We start from the raw sequence: 22,833 nt of genomic DNA, 5'->3' as shown, positions 1-22,833 counted from the left end.
AAGAATTCAAAATATGAAAAATTAATGAAAATTAATTTAAGCCATCAGACACTTGAAAAGTGGCACATCACATCTCTAATGTAATCATTTGAACTTTTCAACAGAAATAGCACTGCAAAAATATTAAGGACATACTTCTGTATTTTGGTAGTTATGCTGTCAACATTTAACAAGATTTCTTCAACTTGGACTTGAAAGCATAAATAGCATAAACACTTTTAACAGTATGTCGTGCTGTGAAATACAGCCGACAGGATTGCGCACCAAACACGAAGCAAGGCCAAAGCGCATGCATGCTGCAGGAGAACAAAGGACTTCTTTCATTTAAGGTTTGTGATAAACCATCAAACTCATTCGTTAAAAGGACTCTATAGTAATATAAAGCGAATTTTTCTGGACATTATCATGCAAGAAAAGTTTATTTTTGGGACCGCGATCACCGCGTAATGATTTTTAAAGGTTGCATTACAAACATTTAACTGTCCCATGTGATCAGCCAGTGCGATTGGAAGTCCATGCTCAATTATTGCCTCCGTAAATAAAACTTCGGCATTTATCACATCCAAAGAATCTGTTTGGGCGACGAAAAACGTTGAAAGTTTTCCACTTGTATCGCTAGCAACGGCATTAGACTTGTGTTTTTTTGTCCCAACGTGGTCTTTTACATCGCTAATTCCTCCGTGTCCGATCGAAAAATCTTGTCTGCACAAGGTGCAATTCGCGTAGTTTTCACCCTTTTTTTTTTTTTAATTAATGAAAAAGCGTATTTTTTATCACTGCAACCGTAACCCGGAATAGGTTGATGAAAACCGTACGAATTACGGGAAAACCGGAGTAGTTGGCAGGTATGAGATTTCCACCCCCCATGCCAAAAAGAATTTGCCAGACAAACAATCAGACGAAACCCCAAATTTAATACGGACAATATGCACCAATAGTGTACGTACATATAGTGCAATATACATATATAACAACGTTTGTGAAGTCTTAAGCCAGGAGACATCAGCCCTGCACTCCCCGGTTTTGGGTTTTAAGTGCAGGTCATCATTAGCTGGCTATGAAAGTTGAACCCTGATCCCCCGTGCTGCTCAGAGGAGGCTCCCTGCTCAAGTTATAAGACGCTCGAGACTCATCGTCAATAATCATCCAAATTAAACGCATGAATTATTCAAAGCCGTTTTCATGCCGTGTGAGTTTAGAAGGCACAACTCTTGTAAGGGTAGTGGAAACAAGACATTGCAGTTACCCTGAGAAGAGAAGGACTTCCCTCCTCGTGCCTCGCAGGGTCTCACAAGTGCTTGTAAAGGGCAGGAACAGGGACTCAATTACCCCGCTGAGTCCAGCGGGTCGTCCACCACCTCCGTCCAAAACCCACTCGGCCCCCTGTTGTGCAGCAGCGGAGCATGTGAGCCCTCTGTACTCAAAAGTGATAGAGTCAAGCTGTTCCTGCTGAGCGGAGGTCAGGGTCCTTCAGTCAGCACCTCGGTTCGGAACAGAGCACACAGGAACCCCCCCCCCCCTCCAACCCTCCAACCCCCCCACCTCATCCCTCACCAACCCAGCTGAAACTCAGCTCTCTTGCTCCCGGACCAGGTCCAAACAAACCAGGTAGCCCGCTCTCTCTCTTTTTTTTTTTTTGCCTCTTTCCTTCTCCAGGCACGCTGTCACTCCTCTCATCACGCTCATTAATCAGACCCCGGGCAGATTAGACATCACCATAAAAATAAACGACACCCATCAGCCTCCATTAGAGATCCCCCCAAAATTGAGGTAGCGAGCTTATAGCCTCGTCTATAACCTCACACTCGCTTGAGGATGTCCAGTTCAGTCAGCGAGTTGAACACTTTTATCTGCTATTTTGGCTTTATTGATATATACAATTTAGCTTATCTTTAAAAAGGGGTGATGACTCCTCAGCACAAGCCTTGCATCCATGTGAATACACAAGAGATAACTCTTATCAGTTGGCAAAAAACCAAATGAAGTCAATATTCCAACTTGTGCACTGCAAAAAGTAAAATCTAAGTAATATTAAATATCTCAAATAAGGGTGATATTTACTTATTTTCTGTCTGATAAGATAATTCTTCTCACTAAGCAGATTTTATGTTAGTGTTTTACTTGTTTTAAGTGTTTTGGTCCTAAATGATCTCAGCAGGGGCGTCACTAGCGTAACGTAAACACAACAGAACAAATACCCAGAATCCGTTGCAGCACTAACTCTTCCGGGACGCTACAAAATACACCCCGCTACCACCGCTTGAGCCCCCCTAAAATAGGCCTAACAATGCCAATGGATCTCAGTAAGATATTACAGCTTGTTGCTGAGATTTGATGACCTATATTGAGTAAAACATGCTTGAAACTAGAATATCAAGTGTTGCAAAGCTGTGTCATCAACACTCACAAGTATAAAACTACTTTTTTAAAGTCATCATTTCTTATTTCAAGCATGTAAAAAAAAAAAAAAGTCATGACTTTGACACAATTGTGTCTCATAATTAAAACAGATGACAGCCAGCTGTTTTATTTTCAAAGAAACAATAGAAAATAGGTACTCATATAGTAGTACAGTTGGCACAGTACAGTAAACTGACAGTTAATATTTAAACATTTAACATGTGATATTTCTAACAATTTTGAACAGAAATAGTTTATGCACATTCAGATAAATTCCTCAAAATTACAATTAAAAATGTTGGCACACTAATTGACTGAAAGAGCACGCACTTGGCGCGATGATGTCATGTTATCCATGGAAAAAATGCATTTTTAGACAATATGATTTGCCTGAGCGGCTAGGAGACCCCGAGAGTAACAAGCGCTTGCCTTGTTGACTTTCCATTAAGAACAATAAATTAGTTTTTAGTATAAGTTTGCTGGTTTCAAGAAATGTAATGCCGAGCGCATATCATTATGTCAAGATAATGGCACTAGCATTTACTTCATTTAAGAATATTTTTCAACATATTGAGCAAAAAGGTCTCATATTTTTTCTACCAAGAAAAGTGCACTTGTTATCAGTGAGAATATACTTATTTTAAGGTATTTTTGGGTTCATTGAGGTTAGTTAATTTTACTTGTTTTGGAAAGTCTTGACAAGCCGAATTATCTTGTTCTATTGGCAGATAATTCTGCTTAGTTCAAATAAAATACCCCTCATTTTTGTATTTTTTTTCTTTGTTTTTGAACACTGACTTTTTGCAGTGTATTTTGACTTTATTGATATATACACTGCAAAAAGCCAGTGTTCAAAAACAAGAAAAAAAATACAAAAATGAGAGGTATTTTATTTGAACTAAGCAAAATTATCTGCCAATAGAACAAGAAAATTTGGCTTGTCAAGATTTTCCAAAACAAGTAAAATTAGCTAACCTCAATGAACCCAAAAATACCTTAAAATAAGTATATTCTCACTAATAACAAGTGCACTTTTCTTGGTAGAAAAGACCTTTTTGCTTAATATGTTGAAAAATATTCTTAAATGAAGTAAATGCTGGTGCCATTATCTTGACATAATGATATGCGCTCGGCATTACATTTCTTGAAACCAGCAAACTTATACTAAAAACTAATTTATTGTTCTTAATGGAAAGGCAACAAGGCAAGCGCTTGTTACTCTCGGGGTCTCCTAGCCGCTCAGGCTAATCATATTGTCTAAAAATGCATTTTTCCATGGATAACATGACATCATCGCGCCAAGTGCGTGCTCTTTCAGTCAATTAGTGCACATATATACAGCCCGGCCCCCGGCCAAAACATTTTTAATTGTAATTTTGAGCAATTTATCTGAATGTGCATGAACTATTTCTGTTAAAAATTGTTTGAAATGTCAAATGTTTAAATATTAACTGTCAGTTTACTGTACTGTGCCAACTGTACTACTATATGAGTACCTATTTTCTATTGTTTCATTGAAAATGAAACAGCAAATTCCATCCGTTTTAATTATGACACAAAATTGTGTCAAAGTCGTAATTTTTTTTTTCATGCTTGAAATAAGAAATGATTACTTTAAAAAAGTAGTTTTATACTTGTGAGTGTTGATGACACAGCTCTGCAACACTTGATATTCTAGTTTCAAGCATGTTTTACTCAATATAGGTCATCAAATCTCAGCAACAAGCTGTAATATCTTACTGAGATCATTTAGGACCAAAACACTTAAAACAAGTAAAACACTCTAACATAAAATCTGCTTAGTGAGAAGAATTATCTTATCAGACAGAAAATAAGCTAATATCACCCTTATTTGACATATTTAATCTTACTTAGATTTCAGTTTTTGCAGTGTACAATTTAGCTTATCTTTAAAAGGGGTGATGACTCCTCAGCACAAGCCTTGCATCCATGTAAATACACAAGAGATAACTCTTATCAGTTGGCAAAAAAGACAAATGAAGTCAATATTCCAACTTGTGAGTATAAAATGATTGCATTGAAGGTTATATTCGAACCAACACACACATTTATCCAGGCTGCTTCCCTCAAAACTTTAGAACTGACAGGCAACAGTGCCACCTTTGGGTGAGACGGAGCAATGCAGAGTTGCTGGTGCAGTGATGCAGACAGAGTATGTTCAGCCTGCAGATGTTTATCATTCTGCTCTGCCAGCCATTTAGTCACAATAAAAGGGAGGTAATGCCGGACCTTTCTAGACCCTCAGAGACCGGTCTCCTTGCCCAGAGGACTGACCGACAACGGACGACTGTTTGTGTCTGTCCATGGGAAATGGGGCAGTGTCGCCGCGGCGACAGCACCCCAAGGCCATCCATCAGTGTCATGGAGGGCGGGGGAGGAGGAGGGAGCTATGGTATGTGTCACCTTCAAGACTAATGGACAGGAAGTACAGCCACAGCAACAACAATATTTGTAGAATATATTTTCAGAAAAAAAACTAAAAGAACCTGCTCTGTGCTACTTGCACACTTTTAGGCTTTAAATACGGATTCATAAGCACATTCTTCCAAGAGACCGAAACAATTTAAAGTCTACTTTGGTCTACTTAGGGACGGCGTGGCGCGGTCGGGAGAGTGGCCGTGCCAGCAACCTGAGGTTTCCTTGTTCGACTTCCCACCTTCTACCAACCTAGTCACGTCCGTCGTGTCCTTGAGCAAGACACTTCACCCTCGCTCCTGATGGGTCGCGGTTACCGTGAATTGATTAACGTGGACCCCCGACTTAAACAAGTTGAAACGTATTCGGGTGTGTGAGGAGGCGTGGTCTGCGCACCTGCAGCGAGGCGGGGCGACAGGTGCGTAGATGGCCCACCTGGGCGCAGTTGTCTCATCACCTGTCACTGTATAAAAGGGCAGCAGCCGGGAAGGAGGGGGTCGGTGAAGACGGAGTGGATGGCTGAGACGCGGAAGGCTGAAAAAGCGACCGGAAGAGCGAGACGGGGAGAAGAGGCGAGTGCTGAAAAGCGACCAGAGAAGGAGGTTTATTGGAAATTAAACAAAATCTCCAAACCGTCAAGCCTGTCATGTCCGTCATTGGTGGTCCGAGGAACCCGGCGGTGCGAGTCCTCCACTAATTGCCACAGGGGGTCGTCTTCCCCCGCCTCCGGTGGCCCTACCCTACGTTGGGCGCCAATTATTAAATTATTCTTAAATTAAAATTATTATCAATTATTAAAACTTATTCGGGTGTTACCATTTAGTGGTTAATTATTAAAATTATTAAATTATTCTTAAATTAAAATTATTATTATTATTTTTTTTTTTAATCAATTATTAAAACGTATTCGGGTGTTACCATTTAGTGGTCAATTATTAAAATGATTATCAATTATCAAAACTTATTCGGGTCTCACCATTTAGCGGTCAATTATTAAAATTCTTAAATTAAAATAATTAAAATTATTATCAATTATTAAAACTAATCCGGGTGTTACCATTTAGAGGTCAATTATTAAAATTATTATCAATAATTATTAAAATTATTATAATTCTTCTTCAATTCTTAAATTAAAATTATTAAAACTTATTCGGGTGTTACCATTTAATGGTTAGTTATTAAAGTTATAAAATTATTCTTAAATTATTAAATTAAAATTATTAAAAATTTTTTAGCAATTATTAAAATGTATTCGGGTGTTACCATTTAATGGTTAGTTATTACAATTATAAAATTATTCTTAAATTCTTAAATTAAAATTATTAAATTTTTTTTAGCAATTATTAAAATGTATTCGGGTGCTACCACTTAGTGGTCAATTATTAAAATTATTATCAATTATTATCAATTATCAAAACGTATTCGGGTCTCACCATTTAGTGGTCAATTCTTAAAATTCTTAAATTAAAATTATTAAAATATTATCAATTATCAAAACTTATCTGGGTGTTACCATTTAGTGGTCAATTATTAAAATTATTATAATTCTTCTTCAATTCTTAAATTAAAATTATTAAAACTTATTCGGGTGTTACCATTTAAAGGTTAGTTATTAAAATTATTAAATCATTCTTAAATTCTTAAATTAAAATTATAAATTTTTTTTTTATCAATTATTAAAACGTATTCGGGTGTTACCATTTAGTGGTCGATTATTAAAATTATTAAAATTCTTAAATTAAAATTATTAAAACTTATACGGGTGTTACCATTTAATGGTTAGTTATTAAAATTATAAAAATATTCTTAAATTCTTAAATTAAAATTATAACAATTTTTTTATCAATTATTAAAACTAATCCGGGTGTTATCATTTAGTGGTCAATTATTAAAATGATTATCAATTATTATTAAAATTATTATAATTCTTCTTAAATTAAAATTATTAAAACTTATTCGGGTGTTACCGTTTAGTGATCAATTATTAAAATTATTATAAAAATTATTATAATTCTTCTTGAATTCTTAAATTAAAATTTGGAGATTTTGTTTATTTTTCAATAAACCTCCTTCTCTGGTCGCTTTTCAGCACTCGCCTCTTCTCCCCGTCTCGCTCTTCCGGTCGCTTTTCAGCCTTCCGCGTCTTCGTCTCCGTCTCGCTTCCGCTTGGGCTCGGGTTCGTTCTCGGCCATCCACTCCGACTTCACCGACCCCCTCCTGTCCCGGCTGCTGCCCTTTTATACAGTGACAGGTGATGAGACAACTGCGCCCAGGTGGGCCATCTACGCACCTGTCGCCCCTCTCGGAGCCGGGCCCGGCGCGCCCCGCCTCGCTGCAGGTCTGCAGGCCACGCCTCCACACATTTAGTGGTCAATTGTACGGAATATGTACTGTACTGTGCAATCTACTAATACAAGTTCCAATCAATCAATCAAAGGGTCTTGCGTGGCAGCGCCCGCCATCAGTGTGTGAATGTGTGTGAATGGGTGAATAGTGTCAAAGCGCTTTGAAGGTAGAAAAGCGCTACACAAGTATAACCCATTTACCATTTTACTTTAAGATACCGAATGGGCAGAACGCAGAGTGACCGCTTGTCTTGTTTATCAAATAAAAGCCAATTTATAGTACACCTGGGTAACAGGTGATATACCCTGAGTGAGCATGATGGAGAGGAGAAGAATAAAAAAGAGAGAGCGGATTAAATCTAGATTACTTAGACCCGAGTAACCTTTTTTTTTTTTTTGTTTCCTCGTGTGCTCGGCGTTCCAAGACCGAGGGGACCTAACCTCAGCATCCGGTGACCGTGGCATCCGATCCGGAACGTTTTGTGACGTTGACCTTGGTTAGCTCCTCGGCACACGTCGGGTGGATGCCCACGGTCTTCAACAGGTGTGAATATGTAGCGCTACACCTAAGACACACAGAGTTGAGGTACGTTAATTCACTACTTCTGCAGCACTGTCTCACGATAGAAACACACTGCAAAAAGTCAGTGTTCAAAAACAAGAAAAAAAAAGGGGGTATTTTATTTGAACTAAGCAACATTATCTGCCAATAGAACAAGAAAATTGGGCTTGTCAAGACTTTCCAAAACAAGTCAAATTAGCTAACCTCAATGAAACCAAAAATACCTTAAAATTAGAGATGTCCGATAATGGCTGTTTTGCCGATATCCGATATAGTCCAACTCTTAATTACCGATTCCGATATCAACCGATACAGTGGTGGAATTAACATATTATTATGCCTAATTTTATTGTGATGCCCCACTGGATGCATTAAACAATGTAACAAGGTTTTCCAAAATAAATCAACTCAATTTATGGGAAAAAATGCCAACATGGCACTGCCATATTTATTATTGAAGTCACAAAGTGCATAATTTTTTTTAACATGCCTCAAAACAGCAGCTTGGAATTTGGGACATGCTCTCCCTGAGAGAGCATGAGGAGGTTGAGGTGGGCGGGGTTGGGTTTTTTGGGGTAAGGGATTGCGGGGGGTGTATATTGTAGCGTCCCGGAAGAGTTAGTGCTGCAAGGGGTTCTATGTTAGATCCACTATGGACTGGACTCTCACTATTCTGTTAGATCCACTATGGACTGGACTCTCACTATTATGTTAGATCCACTATGGACTGGACTCTCACTATTATGTTAGATCCATTATGGACTGGACTCTCACTATTATGTTAGATCCACTATGAACTGGACTCTCACTATTATATTAGATCCACTATGGACTGGACTCTCACTATTATGTTAGATCCACTATGGACTGGACTCTCACACTATTATGTTAGATCCACTATGGACTGGACTCTCACTATTATGTTAGATCCACTATGGACTGGACTCTCACTATTATGTTAGATCCACTATGGACTGGACTCTCACTATTATATTAGATCCACTATGGACTGGACTCTCACTATTATGTTAGATCCACTATGGACTGGACTCTCACACTATTAAATTGATCCACTATGGACTGGACTCTCACTATTATGTTAGATCCACTATGGACTGGATTCTCACACTATTATGTTAGATCCACTATGGACTGGACTCTCACTATTATGTTAGATCCACTATGGACTGGACTCTCACACTATTATGTTAGATCCACTATGGACTGGACTCTCACTATTATGTTAGATCCACTATGGACTGGACTCTCACTATTATGTTAGATCCACTATGGACTGGACTCTCACACTATTATGTTAGATCCACTATGGACTGGACTCTCACAATTATGTTAGATGCACTATGGACTGGACTCTCACTATTATGTTAGATCCACTATGGACTGGACTCTCACAATTATGTTAGATCCACTATGGACTGGACTCTCACTATTATATTAGATCCACTATGGACTGGACTCTCACTATTATGTTAGATCCACTATGGACTGGACTCTCACTATTATATTAGATCCACTATGGACTGGACTCTCACTATTATGTTAGATCCACTATGGACTGGACTCTCACACTATTATATTGATCCACTATGGACTGGACTCTCACTATTATGTTAGATCCACTATGGACTGGACTCTCACACTATTATGTTAGATCCACTATGGACTGGACTCACTATTATGTTAGATCTACTATGGACTGGACTCTCACAATTATGTTAGATCCACTATGGACTGGACTCTCACACTATTATGTTAGATCCACTATGGACTGGATTCTCACTATTATGTTAGATCCACTATGGACTGGACTCTCACTATTATATTAGATCCACTATGGACTGGACTCTCACTATTATGTTAGATCCACTATGGACTGGACTCTCACACTATTATATTGATCCACTATGGACTGGACTCTCACAATTATGTTAGATGCACTATGGACTGGACTCTCACTATTATGTTAGATCCACTATGGACTGGACTCTCACTATTATGTTAGATCCACTATGGACTGGACTCTCACAATTATGTTAGATCCACTATGGACTGGACTCTCACACTATTATGTTAGATCCACTATGGACTGGATTGCGGGGGGTGTATATTGTAGCGTCCCGGAAGAGTTAGTGCTGCAAGGGGTTCTGGGTATTTGTTCTGTTGTGTTTATGTTGTGTTACGGTGCGGATGTTCTCCCGAAATGTGTTTGTCATTCTTGTTTGGTGTGGGTTCACAGTGTGGCGCATATTTGTAACAGTGTTAAAGTTGTTTATACGGCCACCCTCAGTGTGGCCTGTATGGCTGTTGACCAAGTATGTTGCATTCACTTGTGTGTGTGTGTGAAAAGCCGTAGATATTATGTGATTGGGCCGGCATGTAAAGGCAGTGCCTTTAAGGTTTATTGGCGCTCTGTACTTCTCCCTACGTCCGTGTACACAGCGGCGTTTTAAAAAGTCATACATTTTACTTTTTGAAACCAATATCGATTATTTTCGATATTACATTTTAAAGCATTTATCGGCCGATAATATCGGCAGTCCGATATTATCGGACATCTCTACTTAAAATAAGTATATTCTCACTAATAACAACTGTACTACTAAATGAGTACGTCTTTTCTATTGTTTCATTGAAAATAAAACAGCAAAGTCCATTTGACTGTCATCTGTTTTAATTATGAGACACAATTGTGTCAAAATCATGATTTTTTTTTTCCATGTTTGAAATAAGAAATGATTACTTTAAAAAAGTAGTTTTATACTTGTGAGTGTTGATGACACAGCTTTGCAACACTTGATATTCTAGTTTCAAGCATGTTTTACTCAATATAGGTCATCAAATCTCAGCAACAAGCTGTAATATCTTACTGAGATCATTTAGGAGCAAAACACTTAAAACAAGTAAAACACTCTAACATAAAATCTGCTTAGTGAGAAGAATTATCTTATTAGACAGAAAATACGCAAATATCACCCTTATTTGAGATATTCAATCTTACTTAGATGTCAGTTATTGCAGTGCAGTAGCGGTCGACTACTTACTGGAAGGCCATGGCAAAGCCCTGCGTGACCTCTCCTGCATTCGGACCAGTAAAGTGCAGACCCAGGATCTTCTGGACGCCAGCCCGCTGACATATCACCTGAGAGGGTAGAAAACACTTGGTGGTTGGTCTGCCAGGTCATTAAGATTTGTCAGAATGAATGACTCTGGAGGCTCTTGAAGCTGACGACAGTGGAACCTCAATTTACGAAGCCCTCAATCAACCAATCAAAGTTTACTTGTATAAACTGATTATACCAACTACTCGATTTATCACCCACAGACCAAATAGAAATTTGCTTTGTCGTACGAACGTTTCATTCCTCATTTGTATACTCTAGCCTTTAAATAGACCCCCTTTTAGACCAGTTGATCTGCCGTTTCTTTTCTTTTCTCCTCTGCCCCCCTCTCCAGGCCATGGATGGAGTGCTGGCTGTCCAGAGTCGGGACCCGGGGACATCTCTGCACTGCTGACCCGTCTCCGCTCGGGATGGTCTCCTGCTGGCCCCACTATGGACTGGACTCTCACTATTATGTTAGATCCACTATGGACTGGACTCTCACTATTATATTAAATCCACTATGGTCTGGACTCTCACTATTATGTTAGATCCACTATGGACTGGACTCTCACACTATTATGTTAGATCCACTATAGACTGGACTCTCACTATTATGTTAGATCCATTATGGACTGGACTCTCACTATTATGTTAGATCCACTATGGACTGGACTCTCACTATTATGTTAGATCCACTATGGACTGGACTCACACTATTATGTTGGATCCACTATGGACTGGACTCTCACTTTTATGTTGGATCCACTATGGACTGGACTCTCACTATTCTGTTAGATCCACTATGGACTGGACTCTCACACTATTATGTTAGATCCACTATGGACTGGACTCTCACTATTATGTTAGATCCACTATGGACTGGACTTTCACACTATTATGTTAGATCCACTATGGACTGGACTCTCACTATTATGTTAGATCCACTATGGACTGGACTCTCACTATTATGTTAGATCCACTATGGACTGGACTCACACTATTATGTTGGATCCACTATGGACTGGACTCTCACTTTTATGTTGGATCCACTATGGACTGGACTCTCACTATTCTGTTAGATCCACTATGGACTGGACTCTCACTATTATGTTAGATCCACTATGGACTGGACTTTCACACTATTATGTTAGATCCAATATGGACTGGACTCTCACTATTATGTTGGATCCACTATGGACTGGACTCTCACTTTTATGTTGGATCCACTATGGACTGGACTCTCACTATTCTGTTAGATCCCCTATGGACTGGACTCTCACACTATTATGTTAGATCCACTATGGACTGGACTCTCACTATTATGTTAGATCCACTATGGACTGGACTGTGGGGCAGTATAGCTCGGTTGGTAGAGCGGCCGTGCCAGCAACTTGAGGGTTGCAGGTTCGATCCCCGCTTCCGCCATCCTAGTTATTGCTGTTGTGTCCTTGGGCAAGACACTTTACCCACCTGCTCCCAGTGCCACCCACACTGGTTTAAATGTAACTTAGATATTGGGTTTCACTATGTAAAGTGCTTTGAGTCACTAGAGAAAGGCGCTATATAAATGTAATTCACTTCACACTTCACTTCACTCTCACTATTATGTTAGATCCACTATGAACTGGACTCTCACTATTATGTTAGATCCACTATAGACTGGACTCTCACTATTATGTTAGATCCACTATGGACTGGACTCTCACACTATTATGTTAGATCCACTATGGACTGGACTCTCACTATTATGTTAGATCCACTATGGACTGGACTCTCACACTATTATGTTAGATCCACTATGGACTGGACTCTTACTATTATGTTGGATCCACTATGGACTGGACTCTCACTATTATGTTAGATCCACTATGGACTGGACTCTCACACTATTATGTTAGATCCACTATGGACTGGACTCCCACACTATTATGTTAGATCCACTATGGACTGGACTCTCACTATTATGTTAGATCTACTATGGACTGGACTCTCAAACTATTATGTTGATACACTATGGACTGGACTCTCACTATTATGTTAGATCCACTATGGACTGGACTCTCACTATTATGTTGGATCCACTATGGACTGGACTCTCACTATTATGTTAGATCCACTATGGACTCGACTCTCACTGTCATGTTAGATCCACTATGGACTGGACTCTCACACTATTATGTTAGATCCACTATGGACTGGACTCTCACTTTTATGTTAGATCCACTATGGACTGGACTCTCACTATTCTGTTAGATCCACTATGGACTGGACTCTCATTATTATGTTAGATCCACTATGGACTGGACTCTCACTATTATGTTAGATCCACTATGGACTGGACTCTCACTATTATATTAAATCCACTATGGACTGGACTCTCACTATTATGTTAGATCCACTATGGACTGGACTCTCACTATTATGTTAGATCCACTATGGACGGGACTCTCACTATTATGTTAGATCAACTATGGACTAGACTCTCACTATTATGTTAGATCCACTATGGACTGGACTCTCACTATTATGTTAGATCCACTATGGACTGGACTCTCACTATTATGTTAGATCCACTATGGACTGGACTCTCACACTATTATGTTGGATGCACTATGGACTGGACTCTCACTATTATGTTAGATCCACTATGGACTGGACTCTCACACTATTATGTTAGATCCACTATGGACTGGACTCTCACACTATTATGTTAGATCCACTATGGACTGGACTCTCACTATTATGTTGGATCCACGATGGACTGGACTCTCACTATTATGTTAGATCCACTATGGACTGGACTCTCACTATTATGTTAGATCCACTATGGACTGGACTCTCACACTATTATGTTAGCCCTATTTTCACCCTTTATTTCTGGCGACTACTCCTTCCACATTTTTCAACGCATTTCAACCGTTCCACCGTCAAAACATTCCTTTTAATCAGGACAAAAAACAAAGTTGTATTTTGAACTGCAAACATTTCAGTTTCCCCAAAATTCCAGGACCATTTCTCAATTCAACATTGTGGAGGTTGCCCTCCAGTGGGTTCCTCAGACCACCAACTCCTGCCACGAGAGCCCGGATCAGGGGTACAATACTATTTTATTTTCATAAATCCGTGCAGGGGTTTTGCTTTCCAGCAAACTGTCTTTTTTTTGTCCGTGTCTCTCTCACTCTCACTGCAGCTCCAACAACGTGTCTCATCCCGGCTGCTGCTAATAAAGGCGATAGGTGATTCGATAACAAGGCCCACCTGGGCCATCTATGCACCTGTCGGTGTCTTCGAGGCCGGTCCTGGCAAACACCGTTCCGCGGCAGGCCCGCAGGCCACGCCCCCCTCCACAAACATGTTACTACTTCAACATTTCTCGACCGATTTGAAAAATTCCAACACCGACCATTTCAACTCGTTCAGACCATTCAAGTTGTTTGCCTTTTCAAAAAAAATTCCGGCTTTTCCTGAAATTCCAAATTTTGGGGGAAATTCCCATTAAAAACAATGGGACTTTCTTCAACACAACTCCCACATTTTTCATCTGATTCAAACTGTTTCAAAATATCCAGCTTGTTTGGGAATTGTCTGCTGTACTTCAACAATTCTAAAAAAAAATCCAGGATTTCAGTTCAACTTCAGCATTGGAGCATCCACACCCAATTCCTTCAGGAATTGCCTCATCTAGTTTAACTATAAGTTCCGACTTACATTGAAACTCAACAAACATCGCGTATGTAGACTGAACATCTCCTGTAAATATTTTTAAATATATTTTAAGCAATTGAATCCAACCTTTAAGTAACACTGGCTGGCATCACGCTCGGCGACGGTGAATTCTAGTGGCTTGTAGAAAGCGTGGTAAACCTGCAAAAAAACAGAAAATTGAAAAACATTTACAAACTGTTATTACAGCACAGTAAGTTGTGCAGGATGTCATGGAGCTAGATGTCAGGGGCAGATATGCTGAACAAAAATAATAATAAGACACCAGCTGTGACCAAAAATGGATGAAAATATGGAGCTGGCCCCTTTTTTCCTACATGAGAACCTTCATGGCCTCGGCCAGAACACTGAAGATGAGTCGTGAATGGGTCTTCCAACATGACAATGACCCAAAATATACGGCAAAAGCAAAGTATTGGCTTAAGGATCAACATTAAAATCCATGGAATGACCTACAGGAGCCAAGTGGTTCCCAAACGTTTCAGACATTTGAGCTGAGGCCATGTACCCGCGACTCCTGCACTTAGAAAACATCAACCAGTGTCTGTTAGCACATATTATTATATACCAGTGTTTCCCATGTGTGCACACATTCATTTATTTGTGGCGGCCCGCCACGAAAGAATTACGTCCGCCACAAATGGATTTTTCGGCTTTTGACTCGCTCGACCGCTCATAAAAGCAATGGGACTCTGTCTGTGAATGTTGCTTGTAGTTACAACTCCGGTGCAGTAGGTGGCGGTAGCCTACTATTCATTGTAACTCCGCCAATAGCACTTAATTCACCTGGTGGGCCAGAAGAAGAAGAAGGAGAAGAAGAAGAAGAAGAGGGACGGACGGACGGACGGGATCAAAATACGAGGGTAATATAGGTTATGGTAGATAGGTTATAGCCGCATCGCTCGCGGCTCGTCACCGAGCGTTTCACTGACGGTGAGCAGCCTGACGCTGCTTCATTAACACCGCCGCTGTTTGACTCGGGGGCCGGGGCAGACGCACGTAGTAACAGTCACGTGTTTTCATACCGACGAGCTAACGTGTCCAGGTTATAACCCTGTTGTCAATAAACACACGTGGACTGAAGCTAAATTGTCCACTGTCCACTGCAGCATGTGAATGCAATGAAAAGAATAAAATCTGAGCCAACCAGCTGTTAAAATGTTGTCCAGGTTAATGTTTTGGCCATTAAAGGCCCTTCATTTCAAGATTTCAACTGTGATCGGGCTTTAAACAGGTGGCTGACCTGTTCAGATGGGTGTAACTGCTACTGGTCAAATAATGTGAAATAGCATTTAATTTGACATGTATGCAATGCCATTTAAATGTAATTATAGATAATAATAATAATAAATACTGTGTAGTGTTGTAAATAGTCAACGGGAAGAATTTTAGTAAGATATAAGCCATGAGCACTACACAGCCAGAAAAAAACCTAGGCAGGACAAGTAAAAATATTGGGGCAAGTAGATTTGAGAAGTCGGGCAAGTAGAAAAAAACCTTAACGTTGAACCCTGCATGTGTTGAGCTGCTGCCGCTTAAGGTTAGACGGCACTGTACATAGAGCGGTTCTGCTCGTTAGTAATAAATTATATTGTTGGATGTTCACTCCTTCAAACAGATGAGTATAGAAAAATATTTTCAACGGCCGAGAAGGGCTGGACTTGGAGAGGAGGTAGGCCTACAGTCCGGACCACAGGTGCGACCTGTTCAGCAGCAGCAGGAGGAGGAGGAGGAGGTTGACTGACTGTGGCAGGACACCTCTGCCTCTGTTTCACTTCATGTTGCTGGTAAATAATATGGTTGTAGTAGTAGGCTAAAGTTAAATTATTTAGTATTCACTAATTAAAGGGGCAGAGCTTTAAGAGACATTTTAGCTTTTATATTTTATAAGATATATTTTTTGTAAGAACCACAATTAATAAATATATTTCAGTGAATCACTAATTGTTCAAATCTGTATATAAATATGTACATAAAATGTTGTAATTATATTCCAACTCCGCGTTCTTCTTGGTCATCGCTGCTGCCGCCGCCACCCCCCGACCACACCACCACAAATAGATGCCTGTCCTGTGGGAAACACTGTATACATATTAACATCTTATTCTGAATTAATTCTCACCATTTTGATGTCATGTCATTGATGCGCCAAGGAGGGATGGGTGCCTTTCACATTTGAATTGATACCGTACCAATTTCCTGTATCTGGGAATTAATAGTGGTACTCAATGGTACCCATTTTTGGTACTTTTGTGTGTTGGTTTAAAAAAAAAACAAGTAATGAATTGTAATACCGTATTTTTCGGACTATAAGTCGCAGTTTTTTTCATAGTTTGGTCGGGCTCTAGTGCAACTTATAAGTGTTTTTTTCCTTCTTTATTATGCATTTTTGGCAGGTGCGACTTATACCGGTGCGACTTATACTCCGAAAAGTACGGTACATAGCCAACTTTACATGCAGTTGCAATTCCAAGATATTAAATGTTACTAGTGTATAGACAACAATGTGTTGCCTTAGCCAGGAAGTAGTCTTTGCCACTAAGTGGAATGTGCTAGTCTTTTATTTTTGTGAGCCCTACAAAGTGTTTAAACTGTAAGTATTATATTTATTACACCCTAGCTGTTTGATTGTACGGTGCATCTTAATTGTACTTTTGATTACCACATTTGGAGGTGTTGAAATCGCCACGTAAAAATCACTGATGCTAATCGGTCGCATGTCTAAGGCAAATCGAATGTAAACTAGCACCGAGCTAGTGTGTTTTGAAAAGTGGAGCCTTACTTTTGTTTTGAATGCCTCCTTCCTGCTTTGTTGACATGGACAATTGTAAAATTAGTCCGCTTTGAGTTCTTGACTGCTTGTTTCCCAACCAAGTGCCAGAGCCGGTCCTGAGTCTGCAACCGCACGTGACATCCCGTGCAACAAAGTTATTGAAATATGGCACTGTTGGATTTTACGTGAATCGGTATTACCGTACTTGGTCGGTAGTTATAAAAGTACCAAATTTGATGCCTATCCCAAATACCAAGACACAGTGTTGTTTGATGTCATTTTGTGTATAGTTTGCTAAAATGTCAGCATAGTCCAAATACCTATTTTTTAGGTATTTGTTTTTTAAAACAATCATTTTTGCTGAAGCACTGTAATATGTTTAGTGTCCACATGCTATTAGTATACAAGTCACATGTCTATATCTAATATATCTGCTAGTTCTTTGCTAAAAATGCATACTGTTACTCAGATGAGTCATTTTCAGATTAGGAACCTTTGAACAAAAATGAAAACCATATGTCTGAGTTGGGTCTGTACGCATTTCGAGTAGTTTAATGTGTGTAATAGCAGATTTGGAGTTGAAAAAAGACAGACATCTAAGGTTACTTTGAGAAATGCACAACGAGCAAATATCACTGATTGCGTAGAATAGCCCATAAACACAATGTAAGGCAGAGCTGGGCAAATATTTTGACTCGGGGCCACATTGAGAGAAAAAAATGTGTCCGGGGGACCCCCCAAGTGAACATTGCTTCAACGACGAGAAAGACGAGCGTGGTGCAAACACGGCATTCAAGCAGCCTCTCCTCGGCGAGTCAGGCAGGGCTAAAGCAATAACAAATGTTTATATAGCAGCAGATTTAAGACCATATTGCATTAAAAACTAGGTTTTGACCCACTTCTTTTTTCTGCAGACAATGTGGATAAACTGATTTTTCTGGCAAAAAACATGAAGATTGAGTGAAAGTCACCAGGGTTAAAGTTAATCTGAGGCTGAGTTGACTTGAAACTGTTTAATGTTGCACTTTTTGTATGTAGAAAAAAAGTTTTGTCATTTTATTTAACCTGAGCAACAACTTGAGGCAGTTTAATGTTGATTAACGTGGACCCCGACTTAAACAAGTTGAAAAACGTATTGGGGTGTTACCATTTAGTGGTCAATTGTACGGAATATGTACTGTACTGTGCAACCTACTAATACAAGTCTCAATCAATCAATCAAAAAAAACACTTTATATGTAGAAAGGTTTTGTTAAGAAACCATTCTGAGCCTTATCTTATTTAGTTTTTATTTTATATATGTTGACATCATTAACCCTGGCAATGGACCCTGTGTGTATATTAGAGATGCGCGGATAGGCAATTATTTCATCCGCAACCGCATCACAAAAGTCGTCAACCATCCGCCATTTACCCAAACTAACATTTAATCAAAACCGCACCCGCCCGCCATCCGCCACCCGCCCGTTGTTATATATCTAATATAGACGATGCAAGGCATTAGTGAGGTTATAAAGCTTTTGCCTGTTAAAGAAAGGAGACTGATCCAATGCAGCAGAGACATTCAATGCGTGCCTAGCTGTCACGGCCCAGACGCACACCAGTGCGCAATCATCTGGGAGCCGCGCTGAGCGCACCTCCAAGCGCGCTCACGCCACTCAAACTGCTGCAGGCAGCTGCGTTCACACATGCATCTGTAAGCCTTGTTTTAACATCCTGTGGCACTCTTCTGGGATCACGGCGGACGAAACTGCTCATGCTCAGGGTGTTTGTGGAGGTTCGGGGTTTTGCACAAATGTGATGCACCATGTTAGATGTCCCGGTTTTGTGACTGTCGTAGACATAAACAGCGTCGCAGCTCTTGCAAATCACGTAGCCAGCATTACTATCATCCTGATTTACAACCTCATAAAAACGAGTCCACGCTGAACTTTTCTGGCCTTTTTTTCCCCTGGTCTTTAGTATTCCCTTTTTTAGTTTGTCGCGTACCACGTTTGCTGCTGGCGTTGCCATCTTTTTTTTTTTTCTTCTTCTGTTGTGGCATGCTGCAGGTGCCTGCTCGTTTTTCGTATGTGGGTAACAACATTTAACTATGTATATATATTTCCGAATTGGTTTAACTGCCACCCGCCTGAATCTATTTAAAATCTAATTTTTTTTTATTTCAACCGCCCGACCCGACCCGCGGATAAAATCAATTTTTTTTAAATTTCAACCGCCCGACCGGTTGTGTCCGCAAACCGCGCATCTTTAGTGTATATGTATGTTATTGTTATGATTATCATTCATGACTGCCTGCTGTTGCACTGATCAGCCTAGTGGTGGCTCACACCCATCAAACACACAGATATTTCTATTTTTGGGCAGAATTATTATAGTGTTCCCAATGTTAAAATGATAAAGCCATTGTGTACAAATTTGGTAAATAAATAACCAAAACATTTATATTTTGTTGTTTTCTTACTGTACCGAAAATGAACCGAACCGTGACTTCTAAACCGAGGTATGTACTGAACCGAAATTTCTGTGTACCGTTACACCCTTAAAGGCCTACTGAAATGCGATTTTCTTATTTAAACGGAGATAGCAGGTCCATTCTAAGAGTCATACTTGATCATTTCGCAATATTGCCATATTTTTGCTGAAAGGATTTAGTAGAGAACATCGACGATAAAGTTCGCAACTTTTGGTCGCTAATAAAAAAGCCTTGCCTGTACCGGAAGTAGCAGACGAGTAGCGTGACGTCACAGGTTGTGGAGCTCCTCACATCCGCACATTGTTTACAATCATGGCCACCAGCAGCGAGAGCGATTCGGACCGAGAAAGCGACAATTTCACCATTAATTTGAGCAATTATGAAAGATTCGTGGATGAGGAAAGTGAGAGTGAAGGACTAGAGGGCAGTGGGAGCGATTCAGATAGGGAAGATGCTGTGAGAGGCGGGTGGGACCTGATATTCAGCTGGGAATGACTAAAACAGTAAATAAACACAAGACATATATATACTCTATTAGCCACAACACAACCAGGCTTATATTTAATATGCCACAAATTAATCCCGCATAACAAACACCTCCCCCCTCCCGTCCATATAACCCGCCAATACAACTCAAACACCTGCACAACACACTCAATCCCACAGCCCAAAGTACCGTTCACCTCCCCAAAGTTCATACAGCACATATATTTCCCCAAAGTCCCCAAAGTTACGTACATGACATGCACATAGCGGCACGCACGTACGGGCAAGCGATCAAATGTTTACGATACCGCGCCTGCGTATCCAACTCAAAGTCCTCCTGGTAAGAGTCTCTGTTGTCCCAGTTCTCCACAGGCCAATGGTAAAGCTTGACTGTCATCTTTCGGGAATGTAAACAATGAAACACCGGCCGTGTTTGTGTTGCTGCAGTCGGCCGCAATACACCGCTTCCCACCTACAGCTTTCTTCTTTGCTGTCTCCATTGTTCATTGAACAAATTGCAAAAGATTCACCAACACAGATGTCCAGAATACTGTGGAATTTTGCGATGAAAACAGACGATTTAATAGCTGGCCACTAGAGATGCGCGGTTTGCGGACACAACCGCGGAGTCCGCGGATTATCCGCGGGTCGGGCGGTTGAAATAAAAAACAATTAGATTTTATCCGCGGGTCGGGTCGGGCGGTTGAAATAAAAAAAAATTAGATTTAATCCGCGGGTCGGGTTGGGCGGTTGAAATAAAAAAAAATTAGATTTTAAATAGATTCAGGCGGGTGGCAGTTAAACCAATTCGGAAATATATATACATAGTTAAATGTTGTTACCCACATACGAAAAATGAGCAGCATGCCACAACAGAAGAAGAAAAAAAAAAGAGATGGCAACGCCGGCAGCAAACGTGGTATGCGACAAACTAAAAAAGGGAATACTAAAGACCAGGGGAAAAAAAGGCCAGAAAAGTTCAGCGTGGACTCGTTTTTATGAGGTTGTAAATCAGGATGATAGTAATGCTGGCTACGTGATTTGCAAGAGCTGCGACGCTGTTTATGTCTACGACAGTCACAAAACCGGGACATCTAACATGGTGCATCACATTTGTGCAAAACCCCGAACCTCCACAAACACCCTGAGCATAAGCAGTTTCGTCCGCCGTGATCCCAGAAGAGTGCCACAGGATGTTAAAACAAGATAGAACGCAGCTGCCTGCAGCAGTTTGAGTGGCGCGAGCGCGCTTGGAGGTGCGCTCAGCGCGGCTCCCAGATGATTGCGCACTGGTGTGCGTCTGGGCCGTGACAGCGTGGCACGCATTGAATGTCTCTGCTTCATTGGATCAGTCTCCTTTCTTTAACAGGCAAAAGCTTTATAACCTCACTAATGCCTTGCATCGTCTATATTAGATATATAACAACGGGCGGGTGCGGTTTTGATTAAATGTTAGTTCGGGTGGATGCGGATGGTTGACGACTTTTGTGATGCGGTTGCGGATGAAATAATTGCCTATCCGCACATCTCTACTGGCCACGATGCTGTCCCAAAATGTCCTCCACAATCCGCGACGTCACGCGCTGACGTCATCATACCGAGACGTTTTCAGCAGGATAATTTGCGCGAAATTTAAAATTGCACTTTAGTAAGCTAACCCGGCCGTATTGGCATGTGTTGCAATGTTAAGATTTCATCATTGATATATAAACTATCAGACTGCGTGGTCGGTAGTAGTGGGTTTCAGTAGGCCTTTAATTGCAACAGTAAAGATTTTCATTGTGACAGCTCAAAAACAAAATAAAAATACAAATTCCAGCTTAATCTTAACAACAGTAGGAAGAAATTGCAGGTGAGGGGAAAATAAAAAATGTAACACTAGAAAACAAATCCTAGTTGTCCATTAAGTTGTCAGATTTAAAACTCCAGGTGGAGGATGTGTGTTTAATGCGTTTCATTCAAGGCGTGAGCATGCCAACACAAGTTTGGAGGAGCATGCAGCTGTAGGAAGGGCCGGTGCAGCAGCTCCTCCTAAGATCTAAGCGAATCTGTCATCACCTCACACACACCTCAATCAGGCCTCACCGCTCGCCTGTCACTCACAACCAAGAACCCCACCCTTGCTTGCTAAACCATTTATCCACCGTCTTGTGCAGGTGTTGCCAAGCATCTGGCAACACTTGCTCACGCACACAAGGACAGAAAACACAAACTGGTTCGCTTTCCCACTGTACTTCATGCATTTCTCTCTGCGTTTTAGGGCCTGGTGGACGTTCTCTTGTCTTATCTCGGTTGGAGAAATCAGAATGTGACTACATTTGCAAGTGTTACTTGTAGTGGTACTCTCTGAGCACTCCCCACAGGACTTCTCGAGGGACACGGTCGAATGCCTTCTCCAAGTCCACAAAACACATGTGGACTGGTTGGGCAAACTCCCATGCACCCTCAAGGACCCTGCCGAGAGTATAGAGCTGGTCCACAGTTCCACGACCAGGACGAAAACCACACTG

The 22,833-nt window shown here is 40.5% G+C and overlaps 1 protein-coding gene across 1 annotated transcript in view; it reads right to left on the bottom strand.

Annotated features, from left to right (window-relative positions):
• Nucleotides 1-7,585: 7,585 nt before the first annotated feature.
• Nucleotides 7,586-22,833, bottom strand: part of LOC133623018 (thioredoxin reductase 2, mitochondrial-like) — a 107,598-nt gene continuing 92,350 nt past the window's right edge. The window contains exons 15-17 of the mRNA XM_061985924.2: nucleotides 14,658-14,729; nucleotides 10,806-10,903; nucleotides 7,586-7,747 (exon numbers count right to left, since the gene is read on the bottom strand). Coding sequence (XP_061841908.1) covers nucleotides 7,624-7,747; nucleotides 10,806-10,903; nucleotides 14,658-14,729 — 294 coding nt within the window. The 3' untranslated portion in view covers nucleotides 7,586-7,623. The remainder of the gene's footprint in view (nucleotides 7,748-10,805; nucleotides 10,904-14,657; nucleotides 14,730-22,833) is intronic.

The sequence above is a fragment of the Nerophis lumbriciformis genome, linkage group LG12 (assembly GCF_033978685.3).
Source record: "Nerophis lumbriciformis linkage group LG12, RoL_Nlum_v2.1, whole genome shotgun sequence".
NCBI classification, from domain to species: domain Eukaryota; kingdom Metazoa; phylum Chordata; class Actinopteri; order Syngnathiformes; family Syngnathidae; genus Nerophis; species Nerophis lumbriciformis.
The sequence above is the reverse complement of the archived record's forward strand: the minus strand, read 5'-3'. Positions and strand labels throughout refer to the sequence as shown.